At 51.5% G+C, this 23,449-nt stretch overlaps 1 protein-coding gene across 1 annotated transcript; it reads right to left on the bottom strand.

Annotated features, from left to right (window-relative positions):
- Positions 1-319: 319 nt before the first annotated feature.
- On the bottom strand, positions 320-22,650 carry DIPK1C (divergent protein kinase domain 1C). Its single transcript, XM_068562474.1, has 8 exons — positions 22,556-22,650; positions 21,843-22,006; positions 21,591-21,696; positions 18,413-18,611; positions 17,716-18,063; positions 8,425-9,099; positions 4,899-5,063; positions 320-520 (listed from the first exon to the last, which is right to left on the bottom strand). Exons 1-8 carry the CDS (start codon positions 22,648-22,650, stop codon positions 320-322), a joined length of 1,953 nt encoding a protein of 650 aa, XP_068418575.1.
- Positions 22,651-23,449: the final 799 nt, after the last annotated feature.

The raw sequence follows: 23,449 nt of genomic DNA on the forward strand, positions 1-23,449 counted from the left end.
CGTGCGCACTCACCCTCGCGCATGCGCGCGCGCACACGCAGGTGCGCTCTGTGACGTGATGACGTCTGCAGGGACGCGGCGGGGCTTTTGCTCCGGCACAGCGGAGCCTCCTTCCGAGAACGCGGCGCAGGGACCCCCTTCCTCGTGTCCCTTCGAAGGGGTGACGGGCGAGGCCCGGAGGGGGTCCTCAAAGCAGAGCAGAGGGAGGAGGCGGCTGAGGGACGAACAGCGCCGGGCGGCCCCCTCCGCACACAGTAAGTGTCCCCGAGGCCCTTGTCCGCGCCGCGGACGCGCTCCCTTCACCGCGCGGGGGCCGCCGCTACTCGTCCTCCTGCAGCTCCCGCAGCGCGGCCTGGAGGAGGCGCCGCAGCTTCGCGAGCACGCGGGGCGCCGCGTCCTGGGCCCCCGGGGCCGCGCACTCGAGCACCGCCGCCCGCAGCTGCCGCCGCAGCGGGGCCGACACGGCGGGGCTGCGGCGGGGCGAGGAGAACCAGTGGCGGAGGATCTTGTCGCAGACGACCTGGGGGAGGGCGGGAGGGGGCTGTCAGCTCAGGCCCGGGGGCCTCCTGGAAGGGCCCCTCCTGGACCCTAACCCGCCCAGCGGGGAGAAGGCCACCCCGCGTGCGGTGGAAATGCCGAGGGGGAAGCTCCGGGTGACACTCAGAAAGAACTGAGGGCACCGCAGCAGAAGGTCACAGGCGGGGGCTGCTGCGTAAGGACTGGGCCCTGGGCAGGCCCGAGGCCGCCAGCCCCGCCGTCACCGCACCCCTGAGGGCGCACTTTCTTATCCATAGGTTGGTCACGGTGACAGTCATCGCCACCTGGCAGGGTTGTCCTGAGGGCCCCAGGACACGCTGGTGACAAGGGGTATGCAAACGTGATAGTACTTTGAGGCTCACTGAAAAAAAGGTATATTGGAAGGGAAAGGCTGCAGACTCTTTTTGAGGAGACTTTGAGATGTTTTATTTTAGGAGAAGTAAAAATTAAGCCACTGTCTCACAGCCTTTAATTCTCCTTGGGTATGAAATTCACTGAGGCTGAAGATCTCTTTAAATTCTGCATTTAAACACGCTGTCCGTTTTACAGCCTTCATGGTTTCCTCCCTGTTGGACGGAGCGCTGCATAATTAATATTCTGCTCCATTTTTCTATGTCACACTTTATATTAGACTCAATTAACAAATGCCTCAATTTTATAGAGCTACTGTTTCTATAATTTTGACTTGTGTTTCCCAACCTCTGCAAGACTGAGGATTCTGTTTAAAAACAAATTATCTTATATCTCTTTTGAGTTGATAATACATTTTCAGGGGCAAACATTGAAAATGTCCCAAAAGATAGGCTGTAATCTTAAGTCTCCATCCCACTCCTGACAACCAGACACTCGGCTCCTGGCTCTGAGAGGCAACCACTCCCTTGAATGTCCTTCTGGAGAGTCTATAAATATACATGCATTTCTTTTTTCTTTTACTTTACATGGATGGGAGTATATTACACACACTGTTCTATAGCTTCCGTTCCCATTTAACGAAATATCAGGGAGAGCCTTCCAAATCAGTCCTTATAAGGATATTCCATTTGTTTTAACGGCTGTACCTCAAATGCATATCATAAGTTATTTATCTGGTTCCCTATTGATGGAAATTTAGGTTGTTCACTAACTTTTGCTATTATGAAAAATGCTGCAATACATATCTTGCACATATTTCTTTTTTATTTTGCATATGACTAAACTTCTGGAAATGAAATTTCTGGGCCAAGGGGTATGCACATTTTTTGTTTTGATATTGCCAGATTGACCTCATAAAAGTTGTACCGAGTTACACTCTCATAGCAGCGTATGACAAGAATGCCCTTAACAACACGTGTTGTCTTTCTTTTTTGTCAACTGTTGAATGAAAATGGTTTAATTTGTATTGCTCTTCTTATCAGTCAGGTTGAAAGTATCTGTGCTTCCTTTCCAGTGAGTGGTCAAGGTGATGTTCTTTGCCCACATTTCCATCAGATTGTTAACTTTTTTCATATTGATACGTAAATGCTCTTTATATATTAAGGACATTAGTCCCCTGCTTAGATTGGTTTCCTGGGGAGCAGACTGTAAGGTGGAGGTTTGCATGCAGGGATTTATTGAGGGGCGTTCTCAGGAACCATCTTTCCATGGAACTAAGGGAGAAGGAAAACTTCTGGTACTGGAATGGCCTACAGAGTTGTTCCTTATAGAGGCCAGGGGGCTGGGCTTTGCATTTCCCCCCTCCCCACTGACCAATCACTAGACGCTGCCCCTGGGATGTGGGGTTACCGTGAGCCAGGGACGATGCTGGGGGATGCGCTGAGTCTCAGCAGCTCTGAGTCTCAGACAGATAAGGGCTGTCTCTGTCCTCTATGCTCCTCGTCTGTAAGAGCAGTTGCAAATATTTTGCCAATTTTCTCATTTAACCTTTAAATTTGCTCATATTTTTTGTAACTTTGTTTGGTTTTTGCCATGTGGATTTTTTTTTTAAATGGTTAAATGTGTCAGTTGTTCCTCTTATAGCCTCTGAGCTTTGTTCTGTACTTAGAAAGGCCTCCGAACTCTAGGATAATACTTGAAATTCTCCCAGTTTTTTCTGGAACATTCAGGATTCCATTTTTTAGGTGTAAGTGTTTGAGTCATCTGGAGTTTAGTTTGATATAAGGAGTGAACCAGGAGTTAATGTGATCGTTTGTTGTTGCCGAATACCCACTTTACCAGCACCACTCACTGTATAACCCAGCTTCCCTCCCACTGGCCTGAGAGGCTGCCTTTATAACATACTAAATGCCCATATGTCATTAGGTCTACTTCTGCAATTTTAAAAAATTCTATTCCTTTGATCTGTCAATCAACTGATGCAGGGCAGGGATTTTTTTTTTTTTCCTGAGTAAAAGTGTAAGTTAGAAAAGTAATACATACCACTGTAGAAAATTTATAAAATATAGGGCAAAAGGAAGAAAATAAAAATTATCTGTAATCCTATCATCCGTAAGTAATTGCTTTTGACGTTTTGATATCTTCTTTCCCAATCACATACTACTTAACGAAAATGAGATCATGGGTAAATACTGATTTGTAACCTGCATTTTTTCGCTTAATGAATGCTTCATATTTTCTCATATCCTTAAAGGAAGCGTAATTTCGTTTCTGGGTCTTTATTCAAAGGCAGTAATCGGAAAAGGTGCACAAATGAAATTGCTCAGCTAAAGAGAATGAGTATTTCCAACAGTCATGCACCCTCCAGAGGGATGTAGAATTTTACAATCACGTTAACAATATAGACTCTTACTTATATTTCTCTGAAGCCTCACCTGTTAATTAATAGCATTTTAACAACTATTCCCAATAGTTAAAAGTAAAAAATTATTATCGCTGGGTTTTAATTTGCATGTCTTTGAATAGTAAGATTAAATATTTTCCAGGTTCTCTGGCCGTCTGCATTTCAGCTCCCGTGTATCTGTCATATGTTCTTCTCTTGCCAGTTGTGTGTGTGTGTACCTCTCACCGCTTAACGGCTCTGTAAGAGCCGTTTATATATTAAGGATACAACCCTAGTCTCCAGTTATGCTGCAGAGGGCAGGTGTTAGTGTTTTCACTTTGTGGTTTGAGGTCACAGGGTGGTTGATGCTCTAGTGAAAGCATCTTGTTCCCACATCTGGAGAAGAATGGTTGCGCTGCAGACCCACCGAGGGTGTGAGCCCACGTTAAGTTGGAGAGGCTGCCAAGCCAGGGCCTTGTTCGGCCTGGTCCAGGACCGCCAGGTTAACTACACAACCGTCCAGGTCTCCCCAGGTCAGTCCTCTGTGCCGGCGTGACTCAGCCCCAGGCTCTGGCCCCATCACCAGGTGTGCACCGGGGTTATATTGGCCTTATGGGCTGGAGGGCTGTAGGGAGGAACAGACTGTGGTGGAGGTGAGACTGCGGAGTGGACCGGATAGGAGAATGACAGAGTAGGAAGGCTGACGCTAGAGCACAGATCAGCGGTGGTGGAGGTGCGCCCAGCTTCCCTGCCATGACCTCTTCCTGGTTGTGATCAACACCTGTGAGCCCGGCTCATCCACACCCACCCGAGGGCCTGGAGTGAGGGCCGGGAGCAGACAGCTTCTGCCGCAAGAGGGGAATGTCTTCCCAGTGCAGGGGTCTCCAGCCCCACATCTGGGTCTCCCTTACTCTAGACCGGATCTGAGAGCTGGAAGCCAGGATGGGTTCCTACTTATCACTGGTCTCCTGGATGTGGGACCCATGCACTTTCTCCCTCTATTAACCACCTGCTGGCCTAACCCCTTGCCTGTCCGATCTGTGGTGTCGCCCACCCTCTCTGGTTTGGCCAGTTTTCAGGACTGCTTTGCCCTTTTTCTAGATTTATCCTTGGTAAATCAGTCTCTGGGTGCTCATTCTGTGTGTGTGTGTGTGTGTGTGTGTGTAGATGCAGAAATTAGACCCAGAGAGAAGGGCTACCCAAGTCCTCATGGCTCTGGGGGACCCAGTAAAGGCTGTGCTGGGAGCACCATCCATTAGCCCCATGGGGTCACTTGGCCGACAACCTCCGGGGTAGACGACTAAGAACAAATGATCCCCGTCTCCCACCATCCCTGCCCTTACTGGACACACCGAGCCCAGGTGACAAGGCAAGGGTGATGACCTTCAGCTACGTCACCGGGATGTCACAGTGTGGCAGGCAGAGGCACCCAGAGAGGACAGGATCCCCCCCAGAGAGGACAGCGTCTCCCCCCAGAGAGGACAGGATCCCCCCCAGAGAGGACAGGGTCCCCCCCCAGAGAGGACAGGATCCCCCCCAAAGAGGACAGGGTCTCCCCCAGAGAGGACAGGGTCCCCCCCAAAGAGGACAGGATTCCCCCCACAGAGAGGACAGCAGCATTGCTCACCTGCAGGTTGCTGTTGGTTCTCTGGGCTCCACACCTGTGCACTCGCAAATCACACTTTGAAAAACAGTCAAAGAAATTGCAGTCTTCATCTCCCGTGCAGTTCTGCTCAAGAATCTCCCTCATTTTAGGCTCAAAAAAGGCCATGTCCACGTCAATAGCCACCACCTGTAATTGAAACAGCACACACCTCTGAAGAGGACCCCCAAGGCCGCAGCACAGAGGGAGCCCTGCAGTACCACCCCACCCCTGTTCCCCTTTGCAGGTGCAAGTGTCACAGACTTCAGGGGTCACAGAAATCTGCCAGCAGGGAAGAGGAGCCAGGTTGTGCTGGGGACATACAAGCCCCTGGCACAGATGGTATGGCAAGGCTTTAACTGCAGAAAGGACCTTTGTGGTCACTAGTGAAAGCCTAGAATGTGGAACTAGCATCACTTTTCATCTTTAAAAGTTTTCTCAGATTTAAAAGTTGAATCTCTGAAATATCTTTAAAATGAATTGATTTCCCCTTCTGTTGCTTTATCACTTTGGTTTCTGACATTCAAGGCTCAGGAATACAAAAGCTGTGAGACACAGATAATCTATCTCTATGAATATAAGCAACAAAAGAAAACTACATTCAAGGGACAGGTGGAGGGTGTGATGGTGAGAGTTGGGTGGGCAGTACGTAGGCCGTCTGTTTATGCTGTTACCTGAGTTGACTGGTTTCCAGCTGCGGGGAGCAGGGGGAGTGCAGGGAGTGGCAAAGCCAAAGTTCTCAAATTAGGGTCGATACATATGGACCCTGATCCAGCAGCATCAAAAACTAAGTCCCACTATCAGCGTGAAAATGTGATGAGCCCCTGGAATTTCAGATTTATCTTCCTGGCTTCAACCCAAATAGGCTTCAAAACCAGAAAAAGAATAATGTCTAAATTATGCAGATGTTCCTCCACCACCTGAATTTAAAAAAAAAGATGAGCTCAAACCTGAGAAAACCTGGACTCTGCCCAAATCAAGCAGTGTATAGCTTCAAGGTATTAAAGAGAAGACTCGATGAGGTTTATGGAGGCTGTGGCATTTCACAAGCCTTCACAGGTCAACCTCAAAATATCAGCCTTCTCCCTTTGGTAGTGTCTCAAAAAAGTGTTCATTTACATCTCAATTCTCTGGAAAGTCAGGAGGCACATTCCCAGGTTGTTGTTTCTGTTTTTTCCTTCAAGATTGATGCCAGAATGCAGTAAAGCTTCTTGGGGATTATTCAGTAAAACAGAGGAGGGAAAATACTTTATTTCAAAATATGTGGAGAATAATGAAAATAAAGAACAGGGAACTTTTCCCTATTTAAGAGCCTTGTCTAATTACTAATTCAGGCTCTGCAAACAGAAATTATCATTTTAATCAATTTTTCCTATCTTATTATTCAGACAAAAGAAAGAGCTCATTTCATTATTTAAACTGGTTAATACACTAAAAATATATGAGGCTGTGCTAATGAGTCTGTTGTCTTTCATAATTTATTTGGGGGGGCTACAAGACCCTTCTCTTCTTTTGGTAGTTCCTGGCCATCTCCCCAGCATCCCCTGGGCCCCTGGTGGAATTTCAGCTCCCTGTTACTTCTCTCTTCCAGCTCTGATTGTTCCCTTCTCATCTCCCAGGAAGAGCCAGATTTATTTTTTAAGTTTAGTGTATGCTGTAGAATGGATTACAGCTACTGGAAGCATAACTCTATGCACCTAAAATAAGAACAGTAACAAAATGAACAGAAAAACCTGCCTGAGGTTTCTTAGATAACATGGGGAGAATCATAAAATTTTTCCTGCACAAAATTACCTAACTTACATCATCTTCAGACATGGTCCTAGCATCAGACTAGAACGGATTGATGAGGATTATTTCATTCTCCACTGAAAAGTGTGCCTCTAGAGCAGGAAACGTCATCTGTTTGAAAAGAGCACTTTCTGGCAACAGTTTGGGAGCAAGAAGTAAAGATGTTTTCCTAGTTCTTTTGCAACCGCTGGACAGATTCTCAAGACCTGCAAGGGGGGACCCGAGAAAGTGAATGACTGCGAGTCATCAATTCTTACACGTTACCTGAAGGACAGCGCTCCTTCCCCGCTGCAATGCAGACCAAAGGGGGAACCCACCTGCTGGTGCGTCAGTTTGCTAGTTCTCACACTGAACGCGCATCAGAATCACCTGGAGGGCTTGCTTTTAAATTTATTTATTTATATTATTATTTTTGACTGTGTTGGGTCTTCGTTTCTGTGCGAGGGCTTTCTCCAGTTGCGGCGAGCACGGACCACTCTTCATCGCGGTGCGCGGGCCTCTCTCACCGTCGCGCCTCTCCCGTTGCGGAGCACAGGCTCCAGACGCGCAGGCTCAGTAATTGTGGCTCACGGGCTTAGTCGCTCCGCGGCATGTGGTATCTTCCCAGACCAGGGCTCGAACTCGTGTCCCCTGCATCGGCAGGTGGATTCCTAACCACTGCGCCACCAGGGAAGCCCTGGAGGGCCACAGCCCACCCGGAGCGCCAGTCCTCCTGCTGCTTCCCCACCTCGGTTCATTCTTTGTAGGCCGGCACTGCCTGGAGTGGGACATAAAACTCACCTGCCTCCTGCAGAGCCTGCAGAGGCTGACGTGTCCCCCTGGGCAGGACTTTCCCTTGTGTAAGGCACCGAAACGCCAGTTGTCCCTCTAGAAGTCTTACCCACAGAAGGGAAACTAGAACCTCTCCAGAAGAAAGTATTAGAAAAGTTGCGGGGCTTCCCTGGTGGCACAGTGGTTGAGAGTCTGCCTGCTAATGCAGGGCACACGGGTTCGAGCCCTGGTCTGGGAAGATCCCACATGCAGCGGAGCAGCTAGGCCCGTGAGCCACAATTACTGAGCCTGCGCGTCTGGAGCCTGTGCTCCGCAACAAGAGAGGCCACGATAGTGAGAGGCCCGCGCACCGCGATGAAGTGTGAGTGGCCCCCACTTGCCGCAACTAGAGAAAGCCCTCGCACAGAAACGAAGACCCAACACAGCCATAAATAAATAAATAAATAAATTATAAATTTTTTTTAAAAAAGGCATATTATTAAAAAAAGAAAAAAAAAAAAAAGAAAAGTTGCCCATCATGCTAGAGCATGGACAGCTTGAAAACTGTCCCCCTACTGAGCCTTTGTACAAAAGCCCCCAAAGGCCGGCCTCCCTCCTCATCCTCCGAGGCTCCTCGTCTCCTGAAGACTGTTTGCTGCACAATTTGCTTGCTTTCAAAATAGCCCTAAGAAGGCGCTAAGTCGCTCTGGAGACAACAGAGCAGCCCTCGAGGAGGACAGACCGCGCCTGCTGCTGCGAGCGGCTGTCCTCCCAGTTCGGCACCGGGCAGGCGCCTCCGTTCTTTAAATTCTCTCATTCCCACTCGGAAGGTTTGGCAGGTCGAGGTTGTCCTGGCTAGAAGGTTGCATAACGCTGCAGGGTCCCCCCCGATTTCAGAACCCCCCTCGTTTAGGACCACCCGGACCCAAGCCTGCCCTCCACGGGCGAAACACACGCCGTAGCCACTCACCGTGAAGTCGCTCCTGATGGCAAAGTTCTCGGGCTTGATGTCGCAGAGGTGCAGGCGGTGCGAGAAGTCGTGCTCGAAGTGGCGGACCATGTCCAGGAAGCTGAGCGCCACGCCGCTGAGCGCGCGCGCCTGGGCCCGGCCTCCGCGGGCCGCGCCGTCCAGGGGGAAGAGGGCCCGGAGGCGGGGGCTGCCCGCGGCCAGGTGCTCCACGGCGTAGAAGTGGCCGCAGGAGCCCAGCACGGGCGGCGCGTGGGGGCTGCGGCCCCGCAGCAGGCTGAGCAGGACGAACTCCTCCTGCTGCAGCAGCGCCCACAGGCTGGCCAGCTGACCCCGCAGCCGGGGCCCCCGCCGCCCCAGGCCCAGCCGCCCCAGGCCGCCCTCGGCCAGCTCTAGGCCCAGCGCGCTCTTGACCTCCCCGGCCGCCAGCAGGAGGAGCTCTGCCTCCGGGAAGCCGGGGCCGCCGGCCTCGGGCTGACCATCCAGGAGGCCGAGCGGCGGGAAGCTGGCGAAGGATTCCTCCTTGGACTTGAGGACCACGGGCCGGCCGCGCCAGTCAGCCTGCAGCACCTTCTTGCCCCGCTCGTAGTACAGGCAGCGCCGGTACCGTAGCTGCCCCGCCACGCACAGGTCCTCGCACAGGTCTCCTCCGAGTGTGCCGCCCCGGTAGTCCTGGCACTGGAAGGAAGGGGGCAGTGGGTCACACGGCGGAGGGGCAGCGCATAGACACGAGGCTGGTCCCGGCGCCCAGCACACTCCTAGCAGCTGTGCAGAGAACCTTCACCAGAGTGAACCACGCGGCTGCTCGGGTCAGAGAGGAATGATGAAGAGAAAGTCGTGCGGGCTTCCCTGCTGGCGCAGTGGTTAAGCGTCCGCCTGCCGATACAGGGGACACGGGTTCGAGCCCTGGTCCGGGAAGATCCCACATGCCGCGGAGCAACTAAGCCCGTGTGACACAGCTACCGAGCCTGCGCTCTAGAACCCACGAGCCACAACTACTGAAGCCCGTGTGCCACAACTACTGAGCCCGTGTGCCATAACTACTGAGCCCACAAGCCACAACTACTGAAGCCCGTGTGCCACAACTTCTGAGCCCACTTGCCACAACTAGAAAAAGCCCGCACACAGCAACGAAGACCCAACGCAGCCAAAATAAATAAATACATTTAAGTTAAAAAAAAAAAAAAAAGACTTGAAAGAGCGCCTCAAGTTAGCGATTTTCTCCATCAGGCCCAGGCCCAGGTCTTAGGAAGCAGGTCTCTACTCTCCCCCACTTCCAGCTGAGGTGGGGGATGCTGGCAAAGGCCTTCTGCGTCTGCGTTCAGTTTCCTTGACTATCAGTGAAAGGGCTGGGCCAGGCCCGTGGTTCCCAACTCTTGGCTTCACGTCAGGGTCACCCAGAGAGCTTTCAACCCCCGGTCAAGTACAGGTCAGCCAGACCTCGGGAGGTGGGTCCCCGGCGACCCCAGGAATGGCCCTTCCTCTAGAACCGGTCCTTGCGCCCATTGTGGTCACCGGGAAGCGGTGTGGCTGTAAGGCCAGCAGGTTCTGGGGGACTACGGGGTCTGGAGAGCCCACTGCAGGAAACTGGAGGTAGAAGAGGCCTCGTGGCTGGCAGGGCAGGCACCGGGCACCTGCAGAAGAGGAGCCCTGCAGGGTAAATTCCAGAAGCGGGGGCTGTTCGGTTCCTGGGGGTGGTGAGGAAGGCACTCAGGGACCCTGAAATGGGGAACTTCTCCTAAACGTCAGGCTCTTGGGCCCAATGGGGGACCTGGTGACCCCACCACGACACTACAAGCATCCGTCCTAAGAATACGGTCCAGCCAGGCCCTGTCCTTCAGACCTGCTAGAGGGGGAGCAGGAGATGCCAGTGTGAAACCGATTGAAAGGGAGGATTATTATTCTGTTCTCTTTCTTTTTTATCTCTTTCAGGAAACCTAAACCTCTGGACCCACGTTTATTAGGGTTGAGCCTATTTCCTGACTCCACCTGTTTCCCCCCAGATGCATCTTCCTCCCACGTGGGCAAAGGCAGGTCAGGTATGTAATTATACGCTGTCCAGACTCTCTGGTTGTTCCGTGCTGCTCAGCTTTATTAACCCCAAGTAGATTATATACAGCTCCTTCAAGTCAGAAAATATACCTCCAATGCTTGGATATGTGAATAATCCCCAAATCCAAAAAGTTCTGAAAACTACAAGTTTTTCCATGACTCTTTCGCCCTCATGGAGTGTCAAATCCGACTGAAAAGATGAGAGCCTATTTATGGTCTGAATGTATTTGACCTGTGACTTTGCATATACTTTGCTGCAGAGTTATTAATCAGCTGGATTTGTTTGATTACTGGTGCTGCCTCATATGCAAAACAGAAAGTATATATATGCTGCATATTATCTAACACCCAAAACAGTGTGAATTCCAAAACAGGCCTGGCCACAGAGCATTGGATAAGGGATTGTGGATCTTTATAAATACTCTCAGTGACTTGTTCAAAGCATATGACCAAAACACTTATTAAAAAGATATGCTCCCTGTTCTTGAAACAAGTATCTGGATTTCAGGGACCGTTTCAGGCAGTAACTGGACAACAGCCCAAAAGGACCAAGACAAGCCCAGCTTCCTGCTGAGGGGCTCCCGCAAGTTGCTTCTCCTTTGCCGCGTTAGATCTCGGCACCGCACCGTATTGGGTGGTGGGGATGTCACGCTTGCCAAACCCAAAGATGCACGCGATGGAGTCCCGATCTTGGAGTCTGGGAGTGCTCCCTGTTTGCCTGGGGCTGGCTTTTTGTCTTTGGAAAGCAGGCAACCATAATGCAGCTGTATTAATAAACACCCATGAAACTGTTTTAAATACACTTGATGCTGTGTACATCTTGCAATTTAACTTAACACCATTTTGGTCAAATGCCATCCTTTTACTTTTCATCCTGGTACCTCTTTCCAAGGCATGGGGTCATGAGGAGCATCAAAGGCATAAGGACCCTCTGAGTGACTCTCTTTGCTTGGAGTTGCTTCCATATCACGGTGCCTCGGAAGAAAGCATCAGCTGATTCTGGTTCCTCTGAGACCTTTCAGGATAATCTTAGAGGTAAGGTGGTAATGAAAGGTTTAAATGATTGAGACTCCCAAGAGTAAAAAAAGATGTGAATGACGGAAGTAATGTGGGGTGTTCATTTTACTTGCTGCAGCTTTGTCCTATTTTATCTGGTATTTACAGAGTTTCACATCTCTGTAATAAGCCTGATAAGAAAAGGCAACATTTCTTTCTTTCTTTTTTTTAAAAAATAAATTTATTTATTTTTGGCTGCGTTGGGTCTTTGTTGCTGCACACGGGCTTTCTCTAGTTGCGGCGAGCGGGGGCTACTCTTCGTTGCGGTGCGTGGGCTGCTCATTGCGGTGGCTTCTCTTGTTGCGGAGCACGGGCTCTAGGCGCGCGGGCTTCAGTAGCTGTGGCTCGTGGGCTCTAGAGCGCAGGCTCAGTAGTTGTGGCGCACGGGCTTAGTTGCTCCGTGGCATGTGGGCTCTTCCCGGACCAGGGGTCGAACCCGTGTCCCCTGCACTGGCAGGTGGATTCTTAACCACTGCGCCACCAGGGAAGCCCAACATTTATTTCTTGATTGCCTTATAAAGCCCCTAAGGCAATATCCAAAATGGTTTAATTCAATTCCATAATCCTTTTTAGAGTGTCGTCAAATTTGTAGTTTAATCAAAGGTGTTTTTGTATGAAGGACAGAACAGAACTGGAAAAGAAAGAAAAGCAGGTGATACAATCGAGTTTGGTAGGAGGAGGTGGGTCCTGAGCTGCGAGCTTCAGAATCCTGCTGTGCTGGGCAGAAGGGAGAGGGGAGGCTGAGGAGAGACGTGGGGAGGGCAAGATAGGAGCGTGGGCCCTGGCTGGGCCACAGCACGAGAGCAGGGAGTGCTGAGGGTGTCAGCTGTGACTGCCCAGGGCCTTCACTCTCCTCATCTGGAACTGCGGCCGAAACTGTCGCTGGCCATGAGAGACACCTGTGGGCCCAGAAGCCCACTCCACACCCCCGGGGCAGGGAGTGGCCGTGGGCAAGCTGCCTCGGGCACACGCAGCCACCTTCCAGCTAACAGTGCCGTGTGTGAGCTGAGCCACGATGCAGCTACAGGTGCCCGGCTCAGGCGTCACAGAGCGAGGTGGCTGCCTTTCAGACTCCTCAGATGACAGTGGAGTGTAAGCAAGAAAGGCACATGGCCAGGCCTGGCTTTGGGGCCAACTGGGTTTGCCTCTGGGCTCAGCCTCTTGCTGGCCTGTGGCTAGTTTCCAAGTCTGTTAACATGGGATGATGACACTGTGTCGTGGGAGACCTGTAAAGGTCAACCAAGGTCATGGGTGCAGAGGACCTGGCGGTCTCTGAATTCTAGTTCCCTCCAGCCCTGGTCATTAGAAGGCAGGGGGCCGGGGAGGCTTCCTCCTGGAGAGATGCACCGAGCTCAGCTTTGAAAGATGAATTGCGAGTCTGCCTAGCGGACCAGGAGGGAGAGGGCAGGGAATGACCTGCCGAGGAACCCACAGATGCAAAGTCGCTCGAGTGTTCAGAGAACCAGACAGTTCAGGGGAGCAGAGGGCAGGGTTAGAGCAAGTGCCAGTGCGTCAGGGACTGGGCATCCTGCCCAAAACGCCACTTGCTGTGTCTCCACCTGACAGAATGCTCCCCCCTGCAAGGGTCAGACGCACCTTCCCTGGGAGGCCGCCCCACCTGCCAGTGGGAATTCTTGTCTCCTCTGCCCCAGGTTCCATTAAATAACCCCCGTGAGCCACCGCACCATCCCCTGCCCCCACTGGCTCCCCACAGCATGGTGTTTTCTACGAAACTGTACCGCGTCGATGAAATCGAATTCAAATCGAACCCATACGATTTGCCCCTGCAAATTTAGAAGGCAGTTCCAAACAGGGGTTGCAAGGAAATTTGGCATGTAGTCTGCTGATTTTGGCGGGGAACATTACCTTTGGCCATTTTTCTGAAGGTCAGCACGTTGAGGTATAGGCATGCCTCCAGACGGCTGGCAGCTTGTGGGGAAGCTACGGATCAGGAAGGGCGGGCGGTGGGGCTGGGCGCCAAGAGCCCTGCCGGGCCACCGGCTACTGGAGGTGTTGTCCTAGGTTTCTGACCTAACTTTCCGTGCCCTGGCTACCTCGTTTGTCATGGGAGATGGCTTACACGAAAGCAAAGTGTACGCAAGGGCAGTTAGTGCAGAGCTGTTCTTTGTCGTCACCCTTTGTGATGAGGCCTTTTTGTCACATCAGTCCCTACTCTTCTGATACAGAATGTAAAATTCATCCACTGTGGCTCTTCCGGTTACCAGAGCTCCAGTGAGTTCTGTGGGAGCTTTCTGCATGCCTGTGCTTGCTAAACTCAGAGAAAGACTTAGCTCGGCTTTTAAAAACCAGTAAATTTACAGATTACAAGTTTACAAGCTAATTAAACAGTGTCATCGTGGTAGAGACAAGAGTGAAATTACCTTATTAGCAGCATGTCCTATTGAGGTAGCTCATCTTTTTAAACTCAATAGAAGTAATGTACTTTTAACTCCATTTAAAAAAAATCACTTTCCTCTGGATATGAGGAGGCCCTAACTGCCATCTTGAACAGGTACATTTCTGTACCCAAATGTGTTTGCATACAAAATCCACAGGTATCAGATTTTAAGATAAGCTGGGAAAAAAACCAAGTTAATAAAGTCTCATTGTAGTTAACTGGCTTTTTTTAAAATTGATGAAACAGCGAATTCATATTTCTTATAGGTTGTGTGCAAACGTGCAAATGCACACTCCCAGCAGCCCCAGTTCTTGTAGAAAGCGTTCTCAGTGGTGGTTCCTTAGAACCTCCCTCTCTGGCTTGTATCTCGGTTCTCAGGCAAAAACAAAACCTGTCCTCTCTAGTCTGGGAAACCGGTGACAGGGTCTCAGAGGTCATGCCCAAGGGCTGGGTTTTCTTTTGTGTGTTTGTTTTTGTTTTTAAGGAGAATTAAGTTCCTATGCGGTTAGCAGCCCTCATATCTCACGATGGAATTCCTTCACGGAGCAGTTACGCTGTGCATTGCAGAATCTCAGAGCAATTAGTCAGGCCACTCTGCAACCCCTCTCGACCCCTGGACAGCTTAGAAGATAGACATTACAAACGTGGCCAAAGCACTCAGGAAAGTAGAGTCATTCCCTGCTATAATATCTCTCTGGGTATGTGCCCTGGATGCTGTAGTCGCGCTGGGACCTTGGGTTTCTATCAGAGCAAAGAAAGATAAGCCTGCCCTGTTAAAAAGAAATCCCAGATGTAGGCAACTAAATTGAGTCACATCAAGATCTCACTAGCCGGGAGGGACGTAAACCTTCTGAATAACAGAGAGTCTGTGGGAATCTTTTTGAGATGCTTTGACAGTGATGCGCTATGGAAGGGTTCAGTATGCCCAGTTGTTACTTATGGTTTTCAGTATTGGAGGAGCCAGTTCTGTCATGGGGTTTCTACTACCAGAGTCACATCCTGGCTCCACGACACAGTAACCCCGAATCGGGACAAGTTACTCCACCTCTCTGGGGCTTGGTTTCGCCATCTGTGAAATGGGAGGAATAAAAGTACGTACCCCCCAGAGGCTGAGATCAGATGAATTAATACGTGTGAAACTACTTAGTACAGAGCCCGCCCCGAGTGAGCCTCAGCGGGCACCCGCAGCACACGGCCCCGCCGCCCTGGGAGGCGCTCTGCCTGCAGAACCGGAAGCCGGGCCTGTGAACAGTCAGACCCAACGCTAGTCAGCCTGGCACAGCCTGCTGACACGGTTCCCTGGGAAAGTGGGGCTCTGGAAACCTCACAGAGATGTCTTGATTACGGGATGAGCTGAAAAGCCGCAGGAAAAAGGAGGGCTGCCGTCTGCCCAGAAAATTCTGAAGCTGGAAGACCTGGGCTCGACTCTGGAACCAATCCAGCTGGCTCTTCCAACACTGTCTCTTGAGACTGGAGTGTGGTGGGCCCCCTCCAGAGGTGGAGTGAGGCTCGGGGGGGCACCAGCACCCATGACTCCCCGCTCCTAACCAGCCCCTCAGCTTCACCCTCAGACTCCTCCACGGGCCAGCAGTGTTCACCTGCCTGGCATGAGGGCCCGGGAACGTGCTCAGAGGTTCACAACTCCCTTGGCTCCGCCCAAGGGAAAGGGGTTCCCTCTGGCTCAGCTGCAGCTATTCCTTCTGTGCTCTGGGATTCAGAGTGAAAGCTAATGAGAGTCTGGAGGCCAGTCAGAAAAATAACAGCCAGTTTTATTATTAAGGATAAAAGCCAGGCAGAATGAATTGAAAGGACCGGCAGAGCTGAGAGACAGAGGCTCGATTCAGTCCTGGGAGGCCACAGTGCCACAATGCCAGCCTCTGCGTGGCCGCCAGGGCCCGGCAGAGTCTGTGATGTGGAGACTGGGGTCCTATTCAAACCTCAGTCTAGTTCACAGTGTCCTGGGTGAAAGGGAGCCACAGTGCTATGTGGGGTTCCCGCCAGCAAATCCAGAATGGAGAGGGTAGAGAGGGAAAGTCAGGTCCTGAGCAGAGCGTGAGAAACGGCGGCCTCAGCGGGGGCCTCCAAATGATGCTCCCCCCAAAATCAGGTCATTGAGAACCAGTCAGGTGAACTTCAGACAGACAGACAGACATGGTATTTCAGATAGTTCTTTTGGCAGCAGGGAAGATTGGCTGCCACAGGAGATATGTTGGTTCAGCCTCCAAACAGAATTGGTTTTAATTTATGAGCTGGAATGCTGGGAAAGTTACGATTAGCAATGACTTAAGTTATACTAGGCTATTTAATTTCCATTAGGCCTTCTCTCACCAAAGGTAAAGAAATGAAAAATAGTGTTTGTTTTTTATTTTAATCTAAAAGACTATTATTTTTGGTACGTGGATATTCATCCTGGCCCAGGTATTCATTTTTCACCATAATTAGTCAATCAGTCTCCCCAAAACAGAGGGAAAAAAATCTTTATCAGTGAAAGGAATTTTTAGAGGAGTTATTGAGGAAAATCAATGAGCTCTTGTAACTTAAAGAAAACTTGATAGAACGTCAGTGTAACAATGAACAGATAAATGGATAGATTATTGATAGATAGGATGGAGGGAATCGATGAGTATCTCACCAACGCTATGATCAATTCATGAGGACACGTCAGACTCAATTAGGAAAAATGATTTGGTTTAGCTTGTCCGTTTCACCTCATTCCTTTAGTTTTTCCAATCTCACTTTAAAAAAAAAATCATTTAGTTGAAAGCCTTTATGCTACCACGTTTTGAAAACCTACAATCTCAAAAGGCTCACCCAGATGCAAGCAATTGGACTGAAAACTTCCCATGCGTTTCTTGAAGGTCTCTTAGAAAATAGATCATTTTTCACACCGAATACTTACATGTCAGTATTTTAGGAAGGGAACACTCAATCAATGTAACAATAGTTGCCGTTACCTTCACCTTTCTTGGCCTTCGTTTTAGGGATTCCTACCTTTATCCAAGTCTCCTAATGCGCATCATCTTCCGAACCAAACAGACCAAAGAGCAGCCAGCGTTCGGAATCAACTAATGAGCCTCTGGGGCCCAGAACGCGCAGCAGCAGCCTGCAAGCCCAGGCGTTTCTTTCTCTCCCTAATTGCCGGGCTCAGCTATGGAGACCCCCGGCCCTCCCCTGTCCGGAGACCCCGCTCGGACCCCAGGGTCCGACCGCCTCCCTCGCGCTCCGCTCGCCTGAACGCGCTCCGTCTTGGGTCCAGCAGACCGCGCCGGGGAGAGCCGCGGTTCTGGGGCGCAGCGGGGCGGGGGCCCTACGAGCCGTCTGCACGGGGCTCGGCGAGGTGCAGCCCAGGCTGGACTCGCCGAACAGCGGCTGAGCGACCGAACGGCGAGTCCAGCGGCAGGGGCGTGGACTCCCCGAGCCGAGCCCTCAGCGGCCCGCGCCCCGAGCCCCGCTGTCCGAGTCGGGAGACTGGGAGCAGACCCGAACACTTGCTTTAGGAGCGCGGGCTGGGGGCGGCGGGAGAGCAGTCGGGCAGGAAGACTCTCTTGGGACAAAGGACCAATTTGGGCGAAACGGGGGGAGACATCCCCGCCCGCGCACGGAGGACTCCCGGACAGAGTCCCACACTGGAGACCGCATCCCACGCACCGTGTCCAGGCCCCCTCCCCTCGGCCCACGGCCGTGCCCGAGTCCCCGGCTCCCGGGGCCCGCGGAGGGTGTCCCAGCCCTGCCCCCGGGGCGCGCGGCGCGGGGCGGGGCAGTGCGGCGGCGGCGGCGGCGGCACCTACCAGCGCGGTCAGGATGCGCCGGCTCTTCTCGTCGGTGCAGCGCTCGGAGAGGACGCCCGGGTGCGCGCGGAGCAGCAGCGCGGCCGCCAGCACCCAACCCGCGGTCCACGCGACGCAGACCAGCAGCGCGCCCCGCCCGCACCGCCCGGGCCGGCCCCGCGAGCCCGCCGCCCGCGCCCGCGCCCGCGCCCGCGCCCGCGCCCGCGCCATGGCCCGCCCGCCTGACGCCCAGCGCCCCGCGCTCGCGTCTGGGCTCGGCGGCCCGGCGGGGGAGGGGCGCGGGGGAGAGGCAGCGCGGGCGGAGGGGAGGGGGCGCGGGGGAGAGGCAGCGCGGGCGCCCGGCCCGTCCTGGGGGGCGGGGAAGCGGGGGGGGGTGTCCCGCGGCAACAACCCGCGCCCGCCCGAGCAGCCGGGGTTCAGTGGGTGTCCGCGCGCGGGACGCCCTGCTCCGCCCGCCGCACCCCGCCACCGTTTGCACTTTTTTTTGCACCTTTTCCCCAAGAAGACCAGCTCCTTCCTGGTACCGACTCTGCGTAGATTCAGGCTCGCCCCGGTTTAGACTCCTGGCTCCCCTGAAGACAAGCTCTCTCGCCCCTTCTCCGGGCGGCTGCTCGGCGCCCTGCACTCTCTTTTACAGACTCCCGCCCCTCGGACCCCTGGGCGCCCTCGGCTGCAGCCCTGCCCCCCATCCCCCCACTTGGGTCTCCTCCGAGCGCTTCCCGGGGTGAGATCCTGAGTCGGGGGTCCGGGACAGTCTGGGAATGTCGTGGCGGCCCCCGCCCGCCCTTCCCAGGCAGCTCCTGAATCCCACCGCCGTCTCCCAGGCTGCCAAAAACTCCAGGGCGTCCTTGCCAGGGGTAGAAAAGCGCCGCACTCTCTGAACGTTTCCCTTCCCCCTGGCGAGGAGAAATGGTTCACTGAATGTATCTAACCCTGTGTTTCTGTGTATTTGCAACGTTCTCTGGGGAGCAGGCTTCCATGTTCCGTCGCAGTCATCGTATGAGGTCGGCAGGAGCCCCGGCCTTCAGAGCTGCCCCTGGTTCTTTCCAGCCCTCCCCGACCCCACCCCAGCTGCCCTCCGCTCCCTAAAAGCATTTCTCCCCTAAACGGAGAGCCAGGGCGGGGAAACTGTCACAGCTGAAGGCCTCTGAAAGCTGCCCTGCCCCAGAGGCTCCTGCATTCACTCAACAAAAGCCTATTCAAGGCCTGTTGTACAGCCCGCCCATCCCAGTAGGTCAGGCCCTACCTGACCGCCCTGCACCTAAATTTCACATATTCCCACCCTCCACCCCCAGTGAGGAGATAACAGGAATTACTCTCGCCCTGATGGAACATCCTGTAATCATCCCTGAGGAACTGGCTTCTTAACCTTGTCTATTCTGCAACTTGCTGGTTTAGCTTTAAGTTTCATGGCCCACTGGTGAAGTTCTCCGGGAATTATGAAGCATCCAATTAACAAATGCTCAGCCCTCAGGAACACTTTGGGTACACCGCAGCTATTCCCTAATGCAACAGACACTTGGGCTTTGGGGATCACTTGGCTGGTAACAGTAGTGCCTGTTCGAGTTCCTTCTGTGTGACCGTTTCTCCCACCTCCACCCTACCCGCCCCCCCCCCCCACCAGGGCACACCCCACCATAAGAACCACGTGGGAATATTTCCCTAGGCTGGCTGTACGAAAACTTGGTCTCTTCTTTTAAAATATTGCAGTTGTGGAGTAAAGGAGGCATCCTAGGACGCTGCTCTAAAATCTTGGCTTCATGATGTAAAGCTGATTCCCTGTCCCAAGAATTTTATTGGGAGGGGGCGGGGATAGGAAGAGGAATAAGATACAAAAGTGGTAACACTTCTCCTTTAAAACCTAGGCGTGAAAACCACAGGGGAAAAGCAGAGCATGAAAGCAAAATTAATATTAGGATTTGCAAGGTAAGTTCTACTTTCGTAAGTTTTAAAAATACGTTATTAATAATGCTTCTTTTGGCATTTTTATAAAGAAAAGTATACCAAAGAAAATGATAATCCCACAGTAAAGAGATCCTTTAAGCATTCAGCATATTTTAAATTGAAATATAGTTGACATACATGAGCATCATTTTAATACAGAAGATACTGTACTCTCTAGAGCCAAAACAAAATGCTTAGAATGCAGAACTTAACGCCGGCTGCCACCCTCTTGTGCAGTTTGTACGCTGCACAAAGCCACGGAGGGGTGGATGGGGCTGAAGTCCACCAGAGCCCAGGCCACCAGGCCCTTTTCCTGGGGGCCCCATCCGACCAGAGGGGACGCCTTTTTAAATGACCTGTGCAAAGGGGGCTTTTTTGGGGATTCGCATGACAGTGCCTTAGAGGCCAGCTGTACCCTTGGTACTAGATATTCCCCTAGAGCAGCAAACAACTAAACAGATAATTACATTAGCAATAAAACGTGAAGCTTTGGCTTAACAAGCAAGGTAAAATGAGTCTGGTCTCATCTCCCAGGAGCCCCGCGTGCTGGTAGCACCAGCGCGTAATTCCCGGTGACTGGCAGCCTTGGCGGGGCCTGGCAGGGAGCCTGCGGGTCAGGATTAGGGGACAGGCAGAGCTGGGGGGGTGGCTTGGCTCAGTGCAGGCTTCACATGGAGTTGATCTGAAGAGTCTTTGACCCCTTCAAAACATTGTATGAAATCCAAGAACCACTTTTCCGCGCTCCCTTACCCAGACTGTGAACACTGAAGTCATAACACTAGAAATGGCTTGAGTGCAGTGATCCTGCCAAGCATACTCTGGTCACACAGATATTCACAAGGTGGTTTTCCTTTGTCTTGAAGGAGATGGAGACGTGTCTCTTTATAACCACACGAGGCAAAAAGTCCTCTGAGCCGGTGAAAGGGGCCCGGGGTTCCAGGGCCCTGTGCCCACACTCAGGCACCACCACAGCCAAGCAGAGCGAGTGTACTAACCAGGGTGTGTCTGCTTTTAACTAAGCACTTAGACTAAACTGTATTTGTTCACTTACTTCTTCCGTCAGACCAGAGGCTACTTGAGGGTAAGGACTGCGTCTCCCAGCACCTAATCTGGTACCTGAATCAAAGGAGGTCCCTAAAGACCTGCTAAAGAAATGAGTGGAATATGTATCCTAGCTTTTCCTCTGAAAGATCAGAAAACTTCGAGCACCCTGGAATTTTTCTTGAGAAAGTGCTTTTAACACATAAATATTTCTCTCTGATTTCCTGAGGCTCAATGGAGCAATCCAGACACGTCACAGGGTTAGGAATACGTTTGAACATATCCTTTGGATTCTGAACTCATCTATTGGCAGTTGAACTTGTCGCTGAGAACAGAATATGAATATTTTGCTTATAGGCCTTTCTTGGAAGAAAAGGTAAAATTCTATAGTTTCGACTCTGATTATATTAGACAAATAGGTTTATTAGTGCTCAATTCTACTACATTTCTATGAGCTCATAAAAGTATTTTTCTTCCTGAAAGGACTTTGACAACAACAAATATCCCTGTGTTTGTATAGTACTTGGTATATTCCCAGACATTAGCTCATACAATTCGCCTAGCAACCTGGTAGGGTGGATTGAGTGAATGTTATTATCTAATATTTCATAGAAAAGGGTAACGGCCTTTTTTTTTTTTACTATCATCTGTTAGTGGGAGTGACAGGGTTAGAGGCTGACTCACCTGCTTCTAGGTGTGATATTCTAATGTCTGTTTCCATGTCGGAATTGCCCACCTTAGAAGTGAGCGGGTGAAGTGTTCTGTGCATCTCACAATCATTTATTAACGTATCCTGCCTCAGGCCAAGAAAGTTTCAAACATTTATCAGCTTTACCAGTCATTTGCAAAATTACAGTTGGAATAGGATTTTAGCTCATGCCCAGCTTTGCCACGGTCTCTCTGGCCCTCTCCCAGCAGTGGCGACCACATTTGCACAAGGGTCAAAGTGCAGGAAAGGGGAGGCCACCTTTCGGAAGGGGGCGGGTTTCCGATCACCTGCGGGGTTGCGGGGTGAGGGAGGATAAGCCTGAAAATGAGAGCCAGCCAGACTTCCCTCCCCACTCAAAACCATCTCCCCTCAAACTCATCCCACACTTCAGCAAGCTCAGCTACTCCATGCTTTACTTTATCCAGATACTTACCTTGCTTTCCTCCGAAGCGAGACCAGCCTGTTTTAAAATGAGAGTTTTGTTTGGAAAGGAAGAAGTTACTTCGTTGTCTGGAACCAGCCTCGGGGTGGGGATGGGAGATCTGGGTGTAGGTCTCACTGGGAGCCCTTTGTAACCGGAAGCCTGGGTTCCAAGAGCTGAGGAGACAAGAGCTTAGAATGGTTAGCAGAAAAGTGGGGCTTCTCTCGCAGTTTTGCCTAGACTCCCAAAATCATCTAGTTCATAAAGATCAGTAACTGTTTTACCCTGATTCGGGAGAATTAAGAATAGGTGAAGGATACGGGCAAGGGTGTAGTGTTGGGATTTCCTTTCCAGCACAGTTGCCAACAGCAACAGCTGGAAGTTGCCTCAGTGTGTGTCCCAGGGGTTGGGTTGATCAACGGTAGTCATCCACCGGTGGAACCATGCGTACTGTCACCAGAGGCTGGACATGAAGCCCGTGTTGATAGGAAAGGTGTTATTGGAGAAATGGTCCTTTTTCCTGGCCCTGCACCGTCCCTTCTCAGTGCACACCCCACGTCTTCTTAGGGAATCACACCTCTCACGCTCCGTCCTGCGGGTTGTCCCGAAATGCAGGGGTGGTGAGGGCTTGTAAGAAAGCCCACTGAAGAGAACAGAGAGACAAGCTCCCAACCGCAGGGTTGGTCCGGGGCTCCCAGCAGACCAGCGGGACGGAAGGGACTCACTTCTCAGCTTTGTTGGAACCGTTGGGAAAGAGGAGGCTTCTTCCCCCTGAGGATGCCAATGCCGGGCTCTGAGGGTGCGGGGGCCAGAGGGCCATCGCACGAGGATCTGCTGGAGGATGAGACCAACCTCGAGGAAGGAGGGGATGGGGAGCAGGATTCCTCAGGACTTCATGTGAGCCTCTGACTTTTTAATTACCCAGTGGATAGATTCCCTTTGTGGCTGAAGCCAATTTGGCTTGGGTTTCTGACATTTACAACGGACAGAGTCTTGGTCAGTAGACATTCATGATACGTCATGGAGTGAAAAGGCAGGTTTCAAAACGTTATGTTCCGTCTTAGTTTTTAAAAGCATACCATATACTTATTTATAGACACAAAAATTCTTGGAAAGAGACATCACAATGTATGTTATCCCTAGCTGGAGGAATGACAAGTGATTTTTCTTTTCTTCTGTTAATTTTCTAATTTTATGTAAGACAAGCATGCCTTATTTGTGTAATGAAAACATTTTTATTTAAGGAGATGAATTACAGGAAGAGAAGCAGACATCAGGGCTCTGGGATCAGTAGCGTCTAGTCTCAAGAGCTGCTGTGATGCTGGACGTCTGAGAGGTGCAGCCCTTGGCCATCCTGAACAACTTTGTAAGGGCTAGTTCGTCTTCTGTGACCTCTCAGCCTTGTTCCTTTTTCTGTAATAATGCTTACCGTGGTGGGAGTTCATTCATTCATTCATTCACTCTGTAAGCGCCGCTACTCTAGTGTTAAAGACGTCAAGATGAATGACACAGGGTCTCAGTCCTCCTTTGCTGGGAGCACATACTCTACAGCATGGAATTCTCTGCAACAGGATCTGCTGCATCTCTGCTCCTCTCTGTTCCTTCCTGACCCCCCGGGC

The sequence above is a fragment of the Eschrichtius robustus genome, chromosome 14 (assembly GCF_028021215.1).
Source record: "Eschrichtius robustus isolate mEscRob2 chromosome 14, mEscRob2.pri, whole genome shotgun sequence".
NCBI lineage: Eukaryota > Metazoa > Chordata > Mammalia > Artiodactyla > Eschrichtiidae > Eschrichtius > Eschrichtius robustus.